This window comes from Plectropomus leopardus, chromosome 23 (assembly GCF_026936395.1).
Source record: "Plectropomus leopardus strain MGB_pleo_1.0 chromosome 23, ASM2693639v1, whole genome shotgun sequence".
NCBI lineage: Eukaryota > Metazoa > Chordata > Actinopteri > Perciformes > Serranidae > Plectropomus > Plectropomus leopardus.
The window spans coordinates 3,964,889-3,988,063 of record NC_142198.1 but is presented as its reverse complement, the minus strand read 5'-3'; the positions used below and the strand labels follow the sequence as shown (position 1 = coordinate 3,988,063).

General features: G+C 37.4%; 2 protein-coding genes across 3 annotated transcripts; both read left to right on the top strand.

Annotated features, from left to right (window-relative positions):
• The first annotated feature begins 1,318 nt into the window (after positions 1-1,318).
• On the top strand, positions 1,319-13,540 carry LOC121962161 (schwannomin-interacting protein 1). Its single transcript, XM_042512365.2, has 7 exons — positions 1,319-1,681; positions 3,479-3,741; positions 5,603-5,727; positions 6,909-7,023; positions 7,590-7,715; positions 7,827-7,944; positions 8,883-13,540. The coding sequence occupies exons 2-7, from the start codon at positions 3,481-3,483 to the stop codon at positions 8,981-8,983; spliced, it is 846 nt and encodes a 281-aa protein (XP_042368299.1). The 5' UTR covers positions 1,319-1,681; positions 3,479-3,480; the 3' UTR covers positions 8,984-13,540.
• Positions 13,541-14,259: 719 nt separating this feature from the next.
• Positions 14,260-22,538, top strand: LOC121962348 (P2Y purinoceptor 3). Of its 2 annotated transcripts, XR_015775768.1 has the most exons (3): positions 14,260-14,592; positions 17,710-21,214; positions 21,246-22,538. XR_015775768.1 is itself a non-coding variant. In XM_088073918.1 (2 exons), exon 2 carries the CDS (start codon positions 17,867-17,869, stop codon positions 19,322-19,324), a length of 1,458 nt encoding a protein of 485 aa, XP_087930044.1. In that variant the 5' UTR covers positions 14,260-14,592; positions 17,710-17,866; the 3' UTR covers positions 19,325-22,538. The 2 variants fall into 2 exon arrangements, 1 of the variants encoding a protein (XP_087930044.1); XM_088073918.1 differs by having other exon boundaries at positions 17,710-22,538.
• Positions 22,539-23,175: the final 637 nt, after the last annotated feature.

Below are 23,175 nucleotides of genomic sequence, written 5' to 3'. Positions count from 1 at the left end.
CGCTCACCCACACATTTGAATCTGGACAGAATAGAAGGACTGAGTGAAACAAGACACCTCCACCTCCTCTGCTCACTGCGTCAAGCTGCCACAGCTGAGATCTCTTCAACAGGAAACACACTGAGGGTCAAACAGAGAAGACTGAAAAGAGCAGAAGGCGCCCTTTAAAATGTGTGTGAGTGCAGACCTGAGAGTGTATGCATCTTTTGTCTGTTACTTTATGTGTAGTCTGCATATGCATATTTTAAAAACTGTTTTTTCACTTGTCCACTGAGTCCAATACGACAATAATCAATTCACCTAAGTTACTGAAAAAATCGACATGAATTCTTCCTTAGACAATCCAATATGACCATATTTGTTCCCCCTTTTCCAAACTGAATGTAGTCTACCAGTATGTGAGGACGTTACTAATTAACATAACTTGTCTTTGATTTGAGTAGTTTTATTATTAGGTGATAGCACATCCACCAGAAAATTTCACAAATCAGAAACATTTTATGGCAATGTAGTGTAAAAAAATAAAAAGAAACATAAAGATAAAAATAAGATAAATAAATAAATATTATTATTATAGAAATGTATAACCATTAGAGCTCCCTCTCATCCTCCTCCTTACATTGAAGTCAACTTTGTTAGGGACTGTTCTTTATTTTTGAGAGGAGAGGGGGTGGTGCACAACGGGGGAGGCACTTCAAATACATTTTTAAGCACTCATGTTATGTCATGTTATGTTATGTTATGTTATGTTATGTTATGTTATGTTATGTTATGTTATGTTATGTTATGTCATGGTAGTCATTATTTGTATCATTATGTTAGTTATTTTGTTTAGGGGAGGGCCATTCACCTTTAAAATGGTTGTATTTTGTAGGCCTGTTTATATTAAATACCCACAGATCCTTAAAATCTGCAAGTAAGCATGAAAAGCATCTTTTTATTTTTATTTAAATCTTCAAAATTACACAATTTATCATGGCCAGAAACTGTGAATTATGGTCAAGGAAAAAGAAGGGTCGTGGGGGTAAACAGTCACACCCCTGCCACCCTCCTACTTAGATAGCCTAAATAAAGAACAGTTCCTTACATTGTCACATTGTATGCTACACTGTATATTACAACAGCACATTGATAGGAAGTTAGACAGAAAGTTTTTGTTTTATTTTGTTTAATTTCTTTAACAGTAACAGCAGAAACAGTAAAAGCTAAAGGTAGAAAATAAGACCAAAATATTAAGGCTAATTTGTTAGCAGCATGCTAGCGAGAGGACAATAAAGCTTTTATTTTGAAGGCACTGACAGGAAGTCCCAAAGTTGAAATCCTGAATCACTAACTTTTTCCTTCGCGTGAAATTCCTCAAGTTTGTGTCTTTTGTTTGTATGTTTGAGCCGTGAGTAAACGAATATCTGGCGTGATAACAGCCCAAAAAGATAACGCCGCCATGACACGGTGTCAGTAAGTGCGCAGACTGAGACGAAGGACATTTGGACGGATCTTGTGGACATATTTTCCACTTCTTTGAGGACAGAGGGAGTAAACTCCTGATGGGAAGAAAGGGAAGGGGGAAGATAACTAGGAGGAGTTGAAGAAGGAGTCGAGCTGACTGTTATGTGGCAAAAAACTCTCAACTATTTCCGCGACAACGCGAGCTCCGGAGCTGGTTTCTGACCTGAAGAAAGTGGTAAGTGACTTTTTGAACAACTAGTTGCAGTTCGGTGTGATACATTCAGACTGAAACAAACCCGCCAAAAACTCTCAGGTCCAACAGTTTCAAACACACGCTGGCGAGTCAAACTTTGATTTTAGGCAGGGCCGTAAGCTTCATAAAACCACTGAGGGCATGAGACCAGGGCCCCTAACCACCACCACGCCGAACCAGAAACAACGTTTTTCCCTTTTTCTAGACTAATGTTAACTATTTGTCTTTCAGTGGTGTAATGTCAGAGTTTCCTGCTTAAGTATTTCTTTTTTTGGGGCGGGTATCTGTGCTTTAACTGAGTTTTTATAATCCTGTTAAGTTTCACTTTTACCCCGTTACATTTCCTAATTGAAATATTTACATTTATTCCGTTACATTTCCTAAATAAAATGTACACTTTTACGTTATTACATTACCTAAATGAAATATTTACCTTCATTACCATTTCTTAAATTAAATGTATACTTTTAATCCATTATGTTTCCATAAGAAAAAGTGAATTTTACCCTGCTCCATTTCTATTAAACATCTTAGTACTATAACTACAGTAAATACTAAATATCTGAAGACTTACTCACTTTGTTGTTATTTTATTACATAGGCTAAACGTATATGAAATATCCATACATTAGAGTTGTCAAAAATAAGGATTTATCAATACATATGGATTGTGAATATTTGAAACATTTTCTCTTTCATTGGTAATTTTTAGTACTGTCATCCTGCTGTTCTCTGCTACCAAGCTATCATTTTATAGCCTTGCCATATTTAACTTTTAATAGAAATATTCAATTGTGTACCCTCTATGTCAGCTTTTCAACATAGTACCGAAAATGGTGTAGAATATTGATATTTTTCATGGTATTGTTTCAACATTAAACATTCCAGTATCGTGACAACCCTAACACACATGCACATGGCACATAATTGGTAAATGGACTTGCATTTGTAGAGCGGGGGTCGACAGATTATCGTCCTGGACGATTATTGAGGCTGATATTTGGCATTTTGCTGATTATCTGTATCAGTGTTTTATTTTAATGGTTGCTGATAAAATTAATTATTACGAAGTGCAAAGAAAGTGTTTTACTTTGTAAAACCTTTATTAAACTTAAACTTTATTAAAAAAAAAAAAAAAACAGTCACTGGGAACTTTCAGTGTATGATGCTGAAAGTTTTTGAAAGTTTGTTATATTCCAAAGTCTAAATATTGACAGAAAGATTTTCATTTTTTTTGTGAATGCATATCGGTTCCTGTTGTAGAAAATCTTGTACTCTTGATGAACGATAAAGTAAACTTGATAAATACTAACACAAACTTGATGAATAATTAAATGAAATTGATGAGAAACAAAAAGTAAATAAACTCAATGAGCTGCAGTTGTCCATACTTGAATATATGTTTATTATATCTGATCAGAGAAGCTTTTGACACAACAAATATCAGTTATGGTGCTCATTAACTACTAATAATCGGTATCGGCTCTGAAAAACCGATATTGGTCGACCCCTTTTGTAGAGCGCCTTTCTAGCCACGCAAAGCACTTCACATTTCCTGCCACATTCACACGCACATCCATGTACTGATGGCCAAGGCTACCATGCAAGGTGCTACCCGCTCATCAGTTTAACATTCACATGCAGTTTTAGGGTTGAGTATTTATGAAGAGACGCCACATAGTCGGCGCTCTAAGTAGTTTTCTTTATTTTATTTTCTCACTTGACATCATTGCAATGCTGAAATATTTAAGATCTGAACATGTTTACTTCTGCTTCCAGAGATGGAGGGAGAGAAAGAGCGACAGCGGCAGCAGCGAGAGGAAAAGGAGAGCAACGAGGCAGAGGATGACAGGAGGAGCGATGAAGATGCCGACATTGACGAGGAGGAGGAGGACGAAGATTCAGAGGGCGCCGCGCTGTCCTGGCAGGAAGGCTACGGCGAGGACAACCTGGGCCTTCCCATCATGCACTGGGAGGCGCTGAGCCTGCGCATCGCTGAGCTGGAGAAGCAGGAGGAGGAGAATAAGGAGAAGAGGGCAAAGGTCAGTGGTGGTGGTCTGGGAAAGGGGGACGTTTAGTCCTGAGGACGCTCACTTTTACCGTCTCAGTTATTTAACAAAGTACTTTGAAGTGACTTTTTAGTTGAGTGAAAACTCTGTTTACCCTGAGGGGAGAGAAACAGTCAGTCATTATGGAAAAAGGTTCCCACGGTCATGGAAAATCTTGAAAACTCATGGAGTTTCAAAACACATATTCCCAAGCCTGAAAAAGTCTAAAAAGTATGAAAAATCATTGAAAGTTTTGGAAAAATCATGAACATTTGTTGTAAACGATGGATTTGTTTTCTGTAGCTGATGACGTAACGTAGCTTTAATATGCATCGACGTGACAACATTTTGGTTGTTTTTGTTTCTTTGTACATCATGAAATACTTTCTCCTCACGTTCCATCTCTTCCTTCGTGCATGCACTCAAAAAATAATTCCTCCAAAAACGTTCACTGTAAGTCATTGAATTAGATGTACATTTATAATGTATCATTACATTAGTTAAAGGAAAAATATCGCATTTAATGCAATAGTTTATCATCAGGTTGAGACAACTTGAATAAATTAAGTAACATAGTCAGATTAAATTAAATTAATGCAGTCTTTTATATAAAGCAATCAATAAAGAAATCTGATCATATAGAGTTTACTCCAGTTGTTTTAATTGAGTTTATACAAAGCATATTTATGTGTTTCGCTATTATTATAAATTAACTTTTGATTTGATTTCATTTAGTTACATTTTATTCAAAAATGTAGCTATTTTTTTATTAGGGCCAATAATCATTTTTCTGAGTGTACATGAGGAAAGACAATGTCGGGAAAAAACAAGAAACTTTTGTAATTAACAAATAAACAAAAACAAGGAGTTTATAACAAATATCCATTAATTATTCCTAGTTTTGTGACTTTTCCAGGCCTGGAAAACATGTTTTATTAAATAAATACAAAATTCAGCCATTTCAAGTTGTGGGTCCCTTTTCCTAAATTCTCAAGTTTTTAAAACATTATTTGAAACCCCTTGTGGACACATGAAGGAAGAGAACAAGGGCAGAAAATCAAGAAGTCTCGAAATCTCAAAATCAAGATTAATAAATAAACAAAAACAACCAGATTTTTTTCAAATGTTGTCATGTATAGTAAAGCTATTTGACGTCGTCAGTTACAGAGAATAAATTCACCATTTACAACAAATTTCCATTATTATTATTAATTATTTTTCCAAAACTTTCAATATTTTTTTCTAGTTTTGTGACTTTTCCAGGCCTGGAAAACATGTTTTATTATATAACTAAAAAATACAGACATTTCAAGTTGTAGGCCTTTTTTTTCCTAAAGCCAAAAGTATTTGACATGCCTTGTGGATATGCCCACAAGAAATGTCAAATAATGTTTTAAAAACGTTTGTAAAAGGAGCCTCCAACTTAAACGGCTGTATTTTGTATTTCTTTAATAAAACCATGCGCTCTGAACCTGCAGGCTCTCAGGTTTGGACGGCATCGTCTGGACTTTTACAAAGTAGCTACTTCCTTTGGTCAGCCAGCTTGTAAAACAGACTAAAATGCATAAATGAATAGTCAATAAATAAACGGTAAAGTTTAAATAAAAGCCAAACTAAGCAGTTTGAAGCTAAAAATAAGAGTGTTGTGAAAATTGAAAGCAGAATCTGCAGTTTAAAGGCGTTCAGTGATAAGAGTCAAAGCCTTATCGTGGCCCACGTTATTATCAGGTGTGACGCACGGAAGCTAACCTCAGTCAAACACAGTCAGCAGGCTCTGTCTGTACAGTCATGCTAAAGAGACCACAGCAGCTAACAGCCGTCATTTTAACCCTTTGCTGCTCTCTGTGGTGCCCAGAGCGGAGCCGGTCTGGAGCGAGGCAAAGCTCCTCTCAGCTGGATGGAGGAGAGAGGGAGGAGAGCGGAGAGCTGGGAGGACGGAGACGACGCCTGCAACAGCCACGTGCTGGCGCTCACCTCCCGGTACACACACACACACACACACACACACACACACACACACACACACCCCTCATAAGACTCTGTAACCTATTACTCATGAGCGTGGTGTCAAGTGTGTGATGTCATTGGGATTTGGTGTGTTTCATCTCGCAGCCAAACGCCCAAATCTGTCCATAGAACTTTGGTTGTTTCACTAGAGGAAGGATACCGAAAATATTTAAAATCTCAGCATTTCAGTGTATTTATTAAGCCTTCGAAACTTAAGCTAGTTAGTTTGGATTTCTTGCAAAAACACAGAGAAAAGGCAATGAGCAACTCAGCAAGACACGGACAAAAAATTAGCAAGAAATTAGTAAACAGTTACAAAATTATCTGAAAATAGGCTAAAAATAGAAAAGAAACAAACAAGAAATGAGCTAAAAAAGTTGCTGAAAAATAGAAGGAAAAAAAATCTGTATATTTTTCTCTGTAAAATAATTTTGAAATATATTTGAAAGAATAATTTTAAATTAATTTTAAATATATATTTGTAACAATTATGAATATAGTTTTTTGGACATTTTTTCCTATTGATTTTTATTCTCACTTTAAGAAACATATAATAATTTTAAGGTTTTTTTCTTTTATCGTTTTTTACTAATTTTTTCCAATTTGTGGGACACATTTTGCAAAGACACTTATGTCTTCACCCAACATTTTAAGTTTTTTCAGGTTTCATAGGGCTAATTATTTCACAACAACGTATGGAACAGTGACATGTACATCTAATGCTGCACTTCTGGATGTAACTATGAAAGATTTAATAATATCACGCAGGCTTGTTGAACTTTAAGCACACTCATATGAGACTAAAACCATTAAAGACAGATGCTGAAGGGCTGCTGTGAGTTTGACTGGCCATCAGGTGTCACTGTGTTTACTGCATCTGAAGCCCCAGAGCTTCTCTTTCTCAGCACTTTACCTCATGTGAGTTAATGTTTGGTAATGGGAGTGTGAGTTTCACCCCCCCCTCACACACACACACACACACACACACACACACACACACACACACACACACACACACACACACACACACACACACACACACACACACACACACACACACACACTGCTCCATCAGTCAAACGGGTCCCTAAATGACCCCGAGTATCAGTCCAGCACAAGTTTGTTTGTGTGTGTGACTGCTGTGTGTCCTCCAGCCTGCAGACTCAGATGAATCTTCAGCTGTGCTTCATCAACAACAGCGAGAGCGAGGAGGAGGAGGACGAGAAGGAGGGAGATGTCAGCAAGAAGGAGAGCAGCAGCAGCACACGGGTAACTAACCTGAACCCGAGTCCCCAACTACACAACACAACAGTTAGATTAATGACATGAGCAGAAAATGAAAAAGACAGTTAACCCTTAGGGACTGTTTGGTGCATATTATGCACTTTTCATTCTTCATTGTGTGCTGACATGCTGTTTCCACTAAGTGCACTGTCACAGTCAATGTTGCTGCTAATCATTAATATATCCCAGACTGTGATAAGTTAAAAAAAACTGCTTTGCATGCAGTATATTGAAAATACTTCTTTTTTTTTGTTTTTTCATCGAAAAACATAATGGCATCATGACAAAAACATGGCATTTAAAGGGTTAAAATTCTGAAAATTAATGAATATTTGAAATTTCTGATTAGGACTGGTGTTGGTTAAAATGTTTGTATGTTATTTGTTTATTTTGAAAAGTGCATTTTGTGCGCAGAGCGATATGAGTGTGTTTAACATTAAAGCTAAGGGTTAAGTGAAATCCAAACATAACCACATCCTTTTCTTATCATTTGATGTGTTTGTTCTGTTTTTATGTCCTGCCCACCCTATTGTCCGTCCCTGCGGATACAGAGAGGGACAGTTCAGGTCCATAAGAATCCTCCACCTCCTGCCAAGCCGGAGAAACCCAAATCCAGAGGCTTCCGAAACACTCTGAGGAGCCTGCGAGACCGACTGAGAACAGACCACAAAGCTCTGGTGAGAGATCAGCCTGTTACTACCAAATACTGCCAAATGTATAGTTTAATGCAGTTTTTTCTCCTCCCTCTCCTCTTGCCCTCCTCGTATCCCCTCCTCTCCTCCTCTCAGGCTGCAGCTCGCAGCGCTCCTGTGGTCCAGAGGAGACACGTGGAGCGCAGTGATCTACAGAACTTCAGCATTAAGGACCTGAAGGCTCTGTGTTCGTCCCTCAGCCAGACCATCCAAGGTAAATTAATTACTAAAAACAAAAAAAGTTAAAAAACAAACAAAAAAGTGCTTAAAAATAACACAAATTCTGGTCAATTCATAATTTTAAAAAAGAAAATAATAAAATTAAAAAATTATGATACTTATAAATATAGCTTCTCCCTGGCTTTTGTGTTTTTTTTCCCTAGACATCCAGCTTTTTAAAAAATAATTTTCTAAATCTACTAATTCTACTAATTTGTTGCAATTTGTGGAACGTTTCTTAACAAGTTGCTCATAGCCTGTTCCCCCATGTAAAATTGGTCTCATATTTAATTCCCAGTTAAAAAAAATCCAACCTACCTTAATCCTTTGAAGCCTGAGCAAAATTTGCTTTATTTCTTTAAATAAGAAAATATAGCAAGAAATGAATAAAAGTACACGAAAATGACCTGAAAATTTGAAAGAAAAAAAAGAAAGAGAGGAAATAACCTGGAAAAAATGAAACAACACAATTGATGTTTAACACAATTTTAAATATGTTATTATCATCATAATAAATATAGTTGTTCCTTAGCTTTTTTCTTTTTTTTTACCCTAGGTATTTACCTCTAGCTTTAATTTTTTTTTTCGAAATCCAATAATGTCTTGCACTTTGTGGAGCCTTTCTTACTAAGTTGCTCATTGCTTTTTTTCCCCATGTTTCTGAAAGAAATTACACCAATTTACTCAGGGAACCTTGGATGTGCTGTCCTCACCTTATACACTACTCGCTCTTTGTGCATAAATGTAATAGATATAAGGTGCCGCGGTTAAAATAATGAAAATGTTCAAGTTGCTCTCTGCAGATTTATGGTCGCGTGTGCAGGCAAAATGTTAAAAAAAATGTGACCACCTTTATTTCTCAGATGTACCACACCTGTAAAAAACCTGGCATTAACTTGCATTAACTTGTGATATGTCATCTGTCCCCATCAGACCTGAACTCAGACCTGGTGGGTCGCCTGCAGGTCCGAGACCAGCTGAGGACCGAGCAGGACGCCATGTTGCTGGAGGTCCAGGATCTGACCTCGCTGTGAACCCCAGCTGAGGTTCACCTGTCCAACAGCCAGGAGCGGTTACTATCACACAAACATTTGAATGTTCACTGCTGTGAATCACACGGCATCACAGTGTCCCTCCTTGAACATCTCAGTCAGTCCCTCGTGCTGTGGGTCTGACCAGCCAATCACTGTGAAGAGTGTCACTTCCTGAAAGGATGAGGACATTCACATGCTTAGTATTTTTAAACTTACTGTCTTTTGTGTATTTATGAGGGACTTTTTGTCTCACTATAGGACGGTGTCCCCCCCAGCAGTGGTTTAAAAACTCACAACCAGCATAGTGATGATGTCAGAGCCGTACGGTACGGTCAATCACTGAAAATGGAGTCGGACAAAACATCCAGGCGGTGGATGGTGTTTTTTGGGAGATTCACTTCTTTGCCTTTTTATGCGTAGTCAGATTATAAGATCAATGTCATCTGCACTGTGTCCACAGGAGACAAAGGACGGAGTCATGCTAAACCCAGTTTAGCACAGAGACTGGAAGCAAGGCTGAAAAAACTTAGTGGTAGTATCTCCAGAACTGAAAGACGAAGCCCTCGCAGAAGTGCCAAAACTACAGTTCCTCTAATGGCCACTAGAGGCTGGCTTCAAAACGAGTCAATCCACATAGACCTCCATGTTAAACTACCCAACTTATCAGCAGAAATAAACATGTTTACAGTCTGGTACAAAAATAGTTTCCAAATAAAGTCATTTCTAATTTTAAAAAAAAACAAGCTGGCAGCAGCCAAAATAGCAGTCCACAAAACAAATAGGTAACCTTTAGGGGTTAAAATTTTGTTCAGACTATTTTGGGGATTTAAAAGATGTTGCAATCTGTTAAGTATTGTGATAACATATATTGCATTTTATTATGATTTATTTCCTCTTTTTTTGCAACTACTAATTATGTCCCTAAAGGAAAACTTTGTCTACATCTGTTTTATCCAAAAAGATGAAGTTTTCAGTGTGTTCATCTCAATTTAGTCATTTTTACTGTAGCAAAACGTACCTTGTGGATGGAAAAAATTAATTATTTTATTTTTCTAGTCGGCTACCAAATGTTTAATTTGTATTTGTAATATTAATTATATATTATGAAATCATATATTCAAAAAATCCATACTTGTATCTGTTTAACGATGCAATATTGCCATGCAGTATATCATGATACTATGCTGTATTGATTCCCCGCCAGTACCACCACACCCTTAGTGACCTTTATGGTGGTTGTTAATTATTTTTATGCAGTTTATGGATATAGTTTCCACCTTAACACACCAAGCTGTTCCACGCTGAGTCCAAACCAAAACTGGGATGCAAAAAATGGGACATTTATTTGACTGCATTTTACACATGAGAAATGTGCATCAAATCAGAGTCAAAATTGTGAACTTGTTTACTGTGTTCTTATTAATTTTCTCCTCGTGCATTGGGTCAGCTTTGGAGTCTCTCAGGCAGTCTTAATGACATGCAGGAGTTTGAGTCATGGGGTTGATGAACAGTCAAGTTTTACATTAACTGTACCTGGTTTTCTGCTGCTCCGTCTGTGTCCAGAGTACACTCTGCGCTCCGACAGTGTGGTGCAATCAATAACCGAACATTATATATATATATACACATACATACATACATATATCCTAATAGCACTCCTAATGAACAGTCCATAGGGTTCCCACAGTCATAGAAAACCTGGAAAAGTCGTAGAATTTCAAAATCATATTTTCCAAGCTTGGAAAATTCATGGAAAAGTTATTGAAAGTTTTGGAAAAGTCATGGAATTTTGCAGTATGTAATGATATTGTTACAGTAATCTTCTACGGATAGGTTTCTGCATAATGAAACTTACCCGCAAATGTATTTTCTGTTGCTGTCGATGTAGCGTAGCTCTAATATGCATTGATGTGTGTGCACGTCAATGTTTTGTTTACCTTCACACACATTTCTTAATGTTTTTCCCGCATTCCATCTCTCCTGTATAAGTTAAGTTATGTGTGAAGAGAGGATGTGAGTATATTTTTGAAAAACGCTGGGCAAGTGGGGCAAAAACAAAAGTATTATGGTTTCTTGAAAAGTCATGAAAACGTTTTGTACTTGAAAATGTGTGGGAACCCTAGGCCTAGCTCTAAATATTTAAAATTAGTACGTGGCGGCAGCTGTTTTAATCGTGGCAGGCCGCCACAAATAAGTGAATGTGTAGGAATCCGGAGAAAGATGGCAAGTTTGAGTTTAGATTATGGTGTTTTTGATTGTTTACAAAGCTGCTCAATTACTTCTTTCTGTTCCTGTCAGTTTCCTTTAACCATCACGCTTTTGTTGTTGCCTGTGCTGATAGCTCACAATATTTACTGCATGATATAGACAAGAAATATGGAGAAAAAGTCATCAGACTGACTGATTTCAAGGGTAAAATGCTCATTTCTGACAGTGGTTGTCTTTCTTCAGAAATTTCACTAAGGTTTTAGGTTTGGTTCAGAGGGAAGAATCTCATTTTTGGGTTTGATGGAAACTAAATTTCCTAAACGTCTGAAATGATTTGTCCAGTGTTGATGAAAGTTAGCTTCATTTTCAAGATCTCTCTCTTAAAGGCATTTTGGACCACTAGTAGCACTGAGGATTAATGTTTTGATCAACAGTTTTCGGTTTCAGTATCTGTGCACGAGAGCATGCAGGCAGTGTGATTAATATTCAGTAATGAATTGTTAATGTTTGCAAAAATTAGAATATTTACAATATTTAGCAGAATAGCGTTAATATCACAGCGGATATGCCAGAATTTCAAATGAGTAAAGGTTTTTTCATGTAATTCCTCCTCATTTTTCATGTTTTTTACATTATAAGAGTGCCTGCATTTCCCTTCTGTTAAATATAAAATGAGTGTACAGTGGAGCAAGACTTTAATATGTTGTTGTGTTTAGCATCTTTTCAAAAGGCTTCAAACTGCAATTTGAAAGGGACTCCTGTCTAAAGCTGCTAGAAATCACCAACTGAACAATATGTCTTTGTTTTCTACTTTGCATTAAGTTTAGTTATGTTTTCTGATGAGAGAAAAATGTCTTCTCACGTGCATCTTTGTGTTGGCCTTTAAGGTGGAGTTAGTAAAGAACTGTGCTTTTCTTTTATATGTGAGGGATATTTTAATGTTTATATTCAATCAGTTCTGTGAGTCTTGGCACAAGATTTTAATATTTTCCAATCAACAAACACAATACAAAAAAACGTTTACCTGATATTGTTATAGTCTTAATGATAGACATTTCCACTAACCCATCAGTACAACTGCGATGTTTCCTCTCATTCATGAAGTAACTTAACCCTTTAAAACCTGGTTCAACATCACTTTTCTTTTGCTGTTGCCTTTTTACAAGCTATTTAACCCTTTAAACCAGGAGCAAATTGGTTTGATTTCTTTTAAAAATACAGGGAAAAAGCTTGGCACAACTTGTCTGGACCTTTTTCAGGTCTTTCTCTTGTTTTGTTTTGGTTTTGTTTGTTTTTTTGACTTTTGTTTTTTTCTGTTTATTTGCATATTTTCAGGTAATTTTCTTGTATCTTTTTGCTAATTTCACATTTTTTTGGGGCTATATGTTCTTAAGTTGCTCACTGCCTTCTTCATGTGTTTTTGCATTTTTACAAGCTGTTTAACCCTTTAAAACCAGAGCAAATTATTTCTTTCAAAAATATGAGGAAAAAGCTTTACACAACTTGTCAAGAAATGTCCCACCAATTGCTAAAAATTAGTAAAAGATGACAAAGAAAATTAGCTTTTTCAAAAAGGGCAAATAATTTCAGAAAGTATCATAAAACTTGAGAAAAATGTCCAGAAAACTTTATTTATAATCATTGTAATTATTTGTTTTAAATTATGTTACAGGAAAAAAAAATACAAATATTTTTAAATTTTCTGCATTTTTGGAGGGATATTCTCTTGTTTGTTTTAGATTTTTACATTTTTTTAAAAAAAAAAATAGATATTTTCAGGTAATTTTTTTTACTCACAGTAGCTTAAAAACAGCAAACTAAAAGCTATTTGAAAAATTTAATTAAGTTGAACTCACCATGCAAACCATTATAGTACACTGATTTTCACTCAGAAGCAGTTGAATATCAGCTTCCAACATTTTGGCTCAAGTAGCAGTTTTGTTGTTTGTTTTTTTTTTAAAAAAAAAAGCTTTTCCTAAAGGCAAAACACCTCAACACTGTTGGCTGCTGACGGTCATGTCTGTCAGTAGTTGTGATTGGTATTTTGGGGAAAGAAATCAATAATTAACATAATGTTAATTTGGATTAGTTTACTGTAGATATACGTGTAAGAACGGGATCCTGTTAACTCATTAAATTTGCTTCATTTACTGTAAAGGAATCTTCAGCAGCAGAATCATTTAGACTTAGTTGTTGTTTTCTCGTGTTAATGTGTGTATCAAAAAGTTGTCAGTTAATGTGATTGCACGCTCCAATCCTGTGTTTTTAATTTCGGTGGTGGTTCGACCATTTTGTTTACACTCGATAACAAATTGTGCCTTTAAATTAAATAAAGAATTAGTCCAGTCATTTTCGAGACTCATTTCGTTTGTGTGTGAGCAGGTTTGTGTACTGATGACTCTTTGTATGCAGTGCTGTCTGTCTGTTTGCGGCTAACTTGGATGTGTGTTGTAAAATTAGTTCACTGAGGAAATCTGTGTGCTCCTCAGTTTGGTTTTTTTTTTAGCCACTATTTAAATATGCTTTCCAAAGCAAGATATGTCAACAGTTGTTTTTTATATTGAGGATGATTCAGAAATAATCTGATGACCCTGTGATCGTTTGGCTTGCTGCTAGCACCACTGTCAGAAAATTTCTGAATATTACCTAAAAAGGCAGACTGTTTTAAAGAAACAGTGACATGTAGTGGATTTTTTAGCGTAAGAGATAGCTCAGTCAGATTGAGTTGAATTCAACATGTTTTTATTAAGATACAGTGACTCAATTGCTCTACCAAACAGCTGAGCAGGACGTTTATGGGTAAATAAATGTTTTTTTGGGGGAGCAAAACTAGTGAAAACACAGGCTGGTTTGCTGGATAACACTAAGAATTCTGAATGGAACAAGTTCAAGAATCTGTGCTTATTTGGTGGAAAATGGGAATCTGTTATTTGATGAACTGCCTCAAAAAGTACATTAACATACATTTCAACTGTCTGTGTTCTCAGGGAGATCAGTCGCTACTGCAAAACATCCAGCTCAGCTCAACAGGTGAGAGGAGAGCCACACACACACACACACACAAAGGTGAAGTGGGGAAGAAGAATTGGATGACACACATTGAGGGACAGAGGGAGGGACTGAATTACCATAGAAACTGCCAGACTGATCGGAGAAGCAGCAGAAAAAGGTGAAAGCTGAAGTGCTCCAACTGTCAAGGTCACCGATCACCCAAAACTGCTGCCACACTGATCACACCTGATGTTTTTCGTGCTTTGTCAACTACCAGGAAAAGGTGTTCTTTGAAGCCGCTGACATACAGCCGCACAAAAAGCCTTTTGGATGTTTTCGTACTTTCTTGTGACTATTCTGATGGGCGACACAACAGGAGCCATATGGAGTAAAAGTCATCGCCGGCACAGGTAAGCTCTTTGTCTAACAGCAGATTGCAGTGATGCAGGTATTTATGAGTTGGATGCAGTTCTCTTTACACAAACACTAATGCGTCTCTCAAGACTTCACAGGTTATTTTTGGTCCATGGCGTTTGCTAAGGCAGTAAAACGGTTCATTTTCAATCACATGTTCAAGATTCGTCCTGTAGCTAACGTAGATTACATGGAAAACGTACACTGGAACATTTCTTGATGAGAATGAATATGAATTCAGTGGCAGATGATACATCAGGCTGGAGTGGGCTTTCCTAGAAGCTATTAGCAGCTCCTGGAAAACAGCCTCTTCTAAATATGACCTCTGTACAGTCCAGAAAGAAGAAAAAGTTTCATTGATAAAAGGCCTTAAAAGTATTAACACATTGTTTTACCAGTAAGGTTCTATCTAATTTGATGTCTTTTCCTTTTGCTCACCACTAGTGCATTTCCTTAGCAGCAGCAGGATTTGATCACTTTCAAAATCCAAGCTAACTTCCTGCTAAGAAATCAAAGACATTTAAGTCTCAAACAAAATCATTATTTAAAAGGGACCATGTACAGTTTAAATCATAAATGTGATATTTGATGCACCGTACCAGATTATATCTTAGAGATCATTTGCATCGGCAGCCGTTTCTTTCCATTAATTTGTGTAAGGTATAAAAATCCATCAGCAGACTCTTGAAACAGGCTTCAGTTGTATAATGCATCACAGTGATATGTTTTATTTTTGTTAAACAGCACATGTACATGAACTTAAAGAACTTGGTCACTGCTTTGTTCACTGGTTTTCTTAAACGTCATTATGTGTCAAACCCAGTTTTCCAGCTAGATTTCTAATCGACATCTTAGCCAGTGTGTGGATGTAGCCATGTTTCTAACCTGTTGTGAGCATGTGCAGCAGAGCTCCAAGGTAAAGAAAGACATTACACATAGCAATGCATATTTGTATGCAACATAATTGAATTTGAAGTCAGATAAAACCTTTAATGAGCTCTGTATGATATTTAGAGTGAGTAAGTTCATTCCACTTGCACTGAAAGGTCCAATTTCCAAGTTCCCAGTAGGAAATCTGAACTGGGAGACCTGAAGTCAGATTTTTTGACTCGACAAGTCAAAGGAACCTCACCAGCCCTCAAAAACTATAGTAATATACGTTTATTAGCATGTATTAGCACTATCTTGGGTCTCGTTTTATTTATATTTCGTATTTATTTAAAGAAGTCTAATTTAAAGAAGATGGAAATCAAAACTGGAAGGCCCACTGAAGTCAGATTTTTTCGACTCGACAACTTAAAGGACCCTCTACCCTTAAAATCTGTGATAATTTACTCTTTATTAGCATGTATTAGCACTGTCTTAGGTCTCCTTTAATAACATAACATTACAAACGTCTGGTAGAGCTGCACGATTAAATATATTTTTGCCCATTTGAGTTAGCAGAGCACCAAACCAAAGTTCGCTGTTACGCTGGCGGAAGTTAGCCACTGGTTAGCAGCTTATCCAGAAAGACTGCTATCACTAACAAATTTTCATGTCATAAATATAAATGGGAGTCAATTTGGCTTCTGAAACATGCACAATATACATTTTTGCTTCTTTTCTTTTTTTTTTTTTTTTTTACACACAAAAATCTCTTAGCGGACTCTTGAAACCTGCCTGAGTTGCATAATCCCTTACACCATTCATCGCACATTCACGTTTGTCAGAGTATCATTGTTGTTAAGAGATATCGCAGTGCAGAGTTTTCGAATTCCATTTTGACTGTATTACTCTATAAAAATGTATCAAATCAGGTGAAGACTCGATGTTTACTGCAGAGGGTTACAGAACTCAAGCATCTTTGAAGAATCTCCTGGTTCATTTTCAAAAAAAGGATATCACACATTCAAAATTCCTCAGCAATAATAGTTATGGAGCTTAAACGTTAGGTTATTTCATTGAGCATTAAAGCAGGCCCAAGATGTCAAACTTTGCTCTTGTTTTTAGCTCTGAGTCAGAATTGTTGAACTTCAGCATATTGATGAGACTGCCCCCACAGGTTGTAAGATCATGTTTAGGTTATAGGGCAGAGACCTTTTACATCTTATTTGCGTTGTACTGTTAATATGTCATGTTATTGGCTCACACATTACCCTTTATTTAGCTGAACTCTGAGGTGAAATGGTGGTATCACCTGTGGATGTCACACTTATGCAAGCATGCCCAGGTGCACCTGCCTGTGTGCTGATGATCCTAATATGTAAGGGTGATGGCGAGGCTTTCAGCTGAGAGCTGAGGCCTCGCCTGAGTGAATCCAGTGGTGTTGACTTAGATGATGACGTTGCCCATCTATAGTAGACAGAAAACATTTTTTAGGATTGTGAAAAAAGCCCTGATAAAATCTAATTTACTGTCAGTGGAGTGAGAGTAAGACCGATATACAGAGGGGGGCATGGAGACTCATCGGGGAAGCGTGGTTACTTATTGCTGAGTTAATGGGGTGAGAAGAGACTGAATCAGCAGCATACCCTTGTACACAGGAAGGCAAACAAGCACTAAGAATCAGCAGCATACAACAGGAGGTCAAACAGATTGTGCAAAGGCCCTAGTAAACAGTCAAAGGGGAGGAGGAGTGGAGCGGTGGGAAGTTCCAACTCTTTCCATTCCTCCCTTCAAGAGGACAGAGGTCATACTCTGAGCTAAATGCTAACATCAGCATGCTAACATACTGACAGTGTTGACATGTTAACGTCTATGATGTAATACGTACCATCTTTGCTATTTTTTAATAAGTTAGCAGTCTAACTTTAGCTGTATTGTGCAGCAAGTACAAATGGGATTGATGTAGTGCTTTGATTCTCTGCAAGAATCAGACTGAGCAATCAACCTATCCCAACACTGGTCTGCCATTTATTATGCGAAATGTTATACAATCTCTATTTAATAAAGGCTGTTTTCACTTCAATAAATGGTTGATAGCAGTTGTCATCGGGAGCTAATATGGTTATTTTGTGAAAAGAGCAAGTAAAATATAATTGATTGCACTGTTCAGCTGATTATGTTGATTAAATGAATTGAGATCCTAAGGGAGTACAGATGGATTACTAATTTATATCTTTTTTTTCTAGGTGAACCACCCATTTGTGGATCTGACCATCTGAAATCCTCAGGAAATCTACTGTACAGGACCAAACGAAATGACCATTAAATGGTACAGAGTACGAGGATGACGAAGCTTGACGGAATCCCAAATGCACAGGCCACCGCCTTGAAGTTTTCTCTCACATGAAAATTACTTTGTCTCTCACAATGTCATCTAGAGGTGGAGTTTCTCCTAATATCAGTGTCTCGGTACTTCAGGACTTACTCAGCTCCTCCTCCCCCTCACTCGCTGCTAGCCCTCCACCTCCATCTTGCAGCATAGACGAGTCTTACAAGTACATCTTCCTCCCAATATGTTACTCTTTTACGTTCCTCTTCAGTATCTCCCTTAATTCTGTCGTCCTCTACCGTTCCTTCCGCCGGACCAAGCGCTGGAATGCTTCACTGATCTACATGGTGAACTTGGCCTCTACAGACTTCATGTATGGCTTGTCACTGCCGTTTCTTGTGGCTAGTTATGTCATGCGTGACCGCTGGATCTTTGGGGACTTCATGTGCCGCCTGGTCCGTTTTCTCTTTTACTTTAACCTCTACTGCTCCATCTTCTTCCTCACTTGTATCTCTGTCCACAGGTACCTCGGTATCTGCCACCCAATGAAAGTCATCACACTAGAGACTAAGAAGGCTGTCAAGTGCACTTGTGTCCTGGTTTGGATTGTAGTGTTTGCTTTGACCTGCCCTATCTTCCGCTTTGCCCAGACTGGTCATGTGACTAGATTAGGAGTGCTCGGCAACAATGCAAGTAGTATAGACTACCCAAGCCATGAGGTATCATCAGTAAATGGTAATGCCAGCTATGGTAACATGGTAGGGGTCATTGAGGAGTACCAGAACTGTTGGGACGATGCTATTGACAAAGAGTTTCCTGATTACGTACCCTATGGCATCATACTCCATTTGCTTGGCTTTTTTGTGCCTTTTTCCATAATTGCTTGGTGTTACTCTCATGTTGTCCTGACCATATTTAGAACTCTGCATTCTCAGCCCTCATCCTGCAGAGGTCGGAGAGAAGGAGAACATGATGGAATGGAGAGAAGAGAGAGAAGTAGCCCTGCAGTAGTTGCAAGAGGAAGAAGAGGAAGCAATGGACTGCCAAGGGCACTGAGAAGAGATGGAGGGGTTTCTATTTTCCTTGGTGCCCACTCCCCTTATGCTAATCGCAGACGTAAATCTATCAAGACCATCATCACCATCACCCTCCTCTTTGCTCTGTGTTTCTTCCCCTTTCATGTCACTAGAACCATCTTCCTCCTTCTGAAAGTGACAAAGGGAGTCCCTTGTCACACTATGACCATGGTCTCAATGTGCTATAAGATCACAAGGCCTTTGGCATCATTCAACGCATGGCTCAATGCACTCCTTTACTTCCTGACTAAAGACAAGGGGGGAGCTCACTGCTGCCAGGCAGTAAATACCACCACCCAACAACATGGTGTGCTCCTCTTGCCACTGAGGTTGATGGGAAAAGTAGAGGATGCAGAGGAGGGAGGGCTGGAGGACCAAATTGACAATAAGGAGAATAAAGGATTTCACAGTCCCTCATACATGAATAGAGCAAAAGTCAGCTATATAGTTGAGTGAATGTTTTCATGAGGAATAAATAATTTTAGATGCACTGTAGGTTGACTTTTACTGGAAAACAAAGTATATAAAATATATAAGCATTGTAGCAAAAACAATGATTTAAGAGGACCTAAGCAAGAATTCACCTTATAATTGTGATTGTATGAGCCTAATTGCGGGTCTGCTACTTAGAAAGTTACTTAGCTAAATGCAACATGAATACAAATGTGACACCTCATTTTGGTCGTAATCTGTTATTTTGTTTTACAGGGTGTATTTTGATATTGTGTTTCAGACTGAATTTGCTACATTGGCATCACTGATTTCCTTTGAAGTTGTTGTGCAACATGCCATCCAATCACGTCTGACCCGTTTTTACTTGTTCTGAATGGCTACACTCGAAATGTCCATCCTCATAGAAAGAGGCAAGGAGCAATAAATAGTCAAATGGGAATATCGGCACACACTTTCAGTCAGTCTGTCTATGACAGCTTTCATGGTGTTGCACTCTGTTGTAGATGGGTGGAGGATGAAAAAATGGGATCTTAAGAAAGACATTCGAAACTTTTCTGTCAAAAAAATGGTTGATGGAAGGATTTCAGCTGCTGTTGCACAATCCAACAAGCTGCATTAAGTGAGCTAAACTATAAAAAGAGATATCTTAAAAGATTTAACTTGATGGTATGACCTGATGATGATGGACATTTGAACCACACATGAAGAACATGGCCGACCATTGAACTATGTCTTGAACTCTCTTCCTCCAAAAATGACAATCCGACATCCACAGCTACTTTACATGGTGACTGGCCAGGTGTGTTGTTACTTTTTGTGCGTACAAATACGTGCAACACCATCAGTGCCATCAAAGAGAGACTGTCTGAAAAGTGTGCACGATCGTCCGCAATTGGCGATCCATTCATCTTGCCCTTCTCTTTGCTGACAGATTTAGCCCATCTTCAAATGTAGCCTTTCGGATTAACTTCTACCACTTTTGCCTCATGACATGTTCAGACTAAGGTTTGTATAACCTAGTGTGTTTGAAAAAAATACTGAACCCATAAGACTGTTTAAAACCACCTCTGCAACATAGCCAGAATTCGTGTATCAATGTATTGGATAAATTAATTCTGATTCACACATTAATTTCGTCCAGATTTGACTGTTTTCCGTAGTTTTCTCTCGTCCAGCCTTTTCCCCAGCCATCCATCAAAAGCCTGCAAGTTGCACTGCTGCTAGAATCCAAACCCCAACCAGAACATTTGATCCCATCACACCTTGATCTATCTCAATTGCCAGTGTCAGAGCAGACGCCCAAATACTCAGCCTGACTAGCACCTGGCTGCCTCTCAGATCTCATTACACCATATAAACCTGTACATACCCTTTTCAGAGTGTAGAACCCTTTCCTTCTACAGTCTTTACCTTCGAAAAAGTCTTCCCATCTACATTAAACCACTTCTTCCTTAGAAACATTTATGGCCAGACTCAAAACCCCACCAACATATAGCCCACAGCAGCATATCGGGCTGTTTCTTGACATGTTTGTAACCTTCATCCTGCACTTAACCACTGTTAATCTACCTTGGTTTCATTGTTTTATTGTTAATATTTTCGTTGTTATTGCTGTATCACTCTCTTATTCTACATGCTCTTATCTTCTCTTAATGATCTATTAATGTAGCTTACAGTATTGGCACTTATTCTAATATTGTCTTTTTTGTAAATAGGCTATGGTATCATACACATTTGTGTAATAATGCACTTAAATAAACTTTGACAACCTAAACTGATGTGTTGGACAGTCGGAAATTGTACCTGTCGGTTGCACTACATGAAAGGTCAGGGAATCATCAAAGCTATAATGATTTAACCCTTTTGAGAACCAGGAATATATGGATAAAGTGTGTTACAAGAACACAAGATATTGTGATTTTAGGAACTGTTAGGCTTAAGCACTTGATCTGGTTGTCTGAAGAACACCAACATACCACCCAGAGGAAACATGGACATGGTGTTGATGTGAGAAGGCAGTATTAACTGCCTTTCAACTCCAAAGATGTAGCAGGACCAAGAATAATTGTAATTCCGTTCTTTAAACTTTGTTTAAAAGTTTAAACTTTGTTTAAAACTTTGTTTAAAAAATGACCAATAAACCTACCTTCTACCTTCTTTTTAACTGCAGATCCAATGTGCTTACCTTTGGGACATTCTACCATTGTTCTGTTGTTGTGCAGCTGTGAGTTACCAGCTGTTTCAAGTATAGCCTACTTACATCTGGCACTAAAACTGCTCAAAATCATTATTCTGTTCCTGTAACTATTTATGTCATTGATGAATTCTGAATTTTTCTCATTTTGGTACCATCTGGTGGTAGTATAAAAAAGGTCACAGTGGTAGAACTTGTATGATGACTGCGCTGGCACTACTAAACTAGGAGAGAAGCAATATCAAAATACTTCCATACTTCCAATACTTTCTCTTCTTATGTTTCATGCACTATCCCCAGTGTATAGTGACTTTTGTCAGACTGTAATAGGTAATAAAGGTTCAGGGCAACTCTTAAAATTAATCATGCATGCAGTGCAATGTATTATTATGGGTGTATGTGTAATATATTTGATTTTGAATAAGTTGAACCAGAGTTTTTCCTGTGTTATGAAGGGTTAAGTCTGATTGTGCATTGTGTCCTTATTATCTAAATACTCTAATACAAAATAGGAATATCTCCTGCGTATGGCTTGCAATTGCATAAATAATGATTTTGTAAAAAGCTCCAATTTAACATTGTTCATTTTGCCCATCTGTTTTTGGCGCCCTCTGCTGGTGCATAGTAGGTAAAGGTAGGCCTTTACTCAACTGTACAAGAACTTACTGATATAATGAAACATGGTACAAAAAAACATACAACCTCATGCAATGAGAAATTCCTCTTCATTTCAACTGCATTTAAGCTTTTATAATTAAAAAATAAAACATAGCTTAGTGTATTTTTTAAAGGAAATTTGACTTACTGACTGACTCACTGACATTACCTAAATGATTGAAAGACACTTTATGGGTTTACAATAACACTTGTCCATTTACCAGTTATCACACTTATCAATCGAAGTTGTAGCTTCAATTGTGAACAATTCGAGGTCATGTCCCAGGCATTTGTTGATATTGCAGATTCAGAAAACTGTTACTATGAGTCATTTTTCATTGTTGGTGGAAATTGAGTTTGAGAATATTCTGCTACAATACAGAAATGATGACTGAATACAATATTTGAAACCGATATTGTCATGTGTGTTCATGTTTAATGAACAAATTAAACATTGTACTATACATACATACATATATATGTATATATATACATATATAATGTCAAACAGCTTCTTCATATCTAACTTGCTTTTTATTTTATAATAATGTGTTATAATAAGACATTTAGTCACAGAAGGATCAAATAAAACTACAGCTGTAACTTCTGATTAATGACAAAAATGTAGGCCTATTTATTGTGCCATCAGTATTTCTAAAATCTTGCTAAGGCTCTGCAACTTTCAGTTACGACATAGTTACCAAAGATACAAAGATTTTCTAACATAAATACTTTAAATTTTATAATTTTATATCTGAAGGAGTTTTTCATTTCTTTTCAATATGAACTATTCATGTACACACACTTGATATTAATATATAGTTTGACTTGCAAGTAAAGACTGTCAAGGTATGCACACGTACACACACACACACACACACACACACACACACACACACACACACACACACACACACACACACACACACACACACACACACACACACACACACACACACACACACACAAACGGCAAACGGCAAACGGCCCCTGCAGGGGGAGA

Excerpts from the sequence above, each read along its gene's own strand:
- LOC121962161 (XM_042512365.2), top strand. The coding sequence starts at position 3,481 with ATGGAGGGAGAGAAAGAGCGACAGCGGCAGCAGCGAGAGGAAAAGGAG. Across the intron at positions 5,728-6,908 it reads GTGCTGGCGCTCACCTCCCG|CCTGCAGACTCAGATGAATC; the intron begins GTACACACACAC and ends TGTGTCCTCCAG. Across the intron at positions 7,716-7,826 it reads GAACAGACCACAAAGCTCTG|GCTGCAGCTCGCAGCGCTCC; the intron begins GTGAGAGATCAG and ends TCCTCCTCTCAG.
- LOC121962348 (XM_088073918.1), top strand. The coding sequence starts at position 17,867 with ATGAAAATTACTTTGTCTCTCACAATGTCATCTAGAGGTGGAGTTTCT.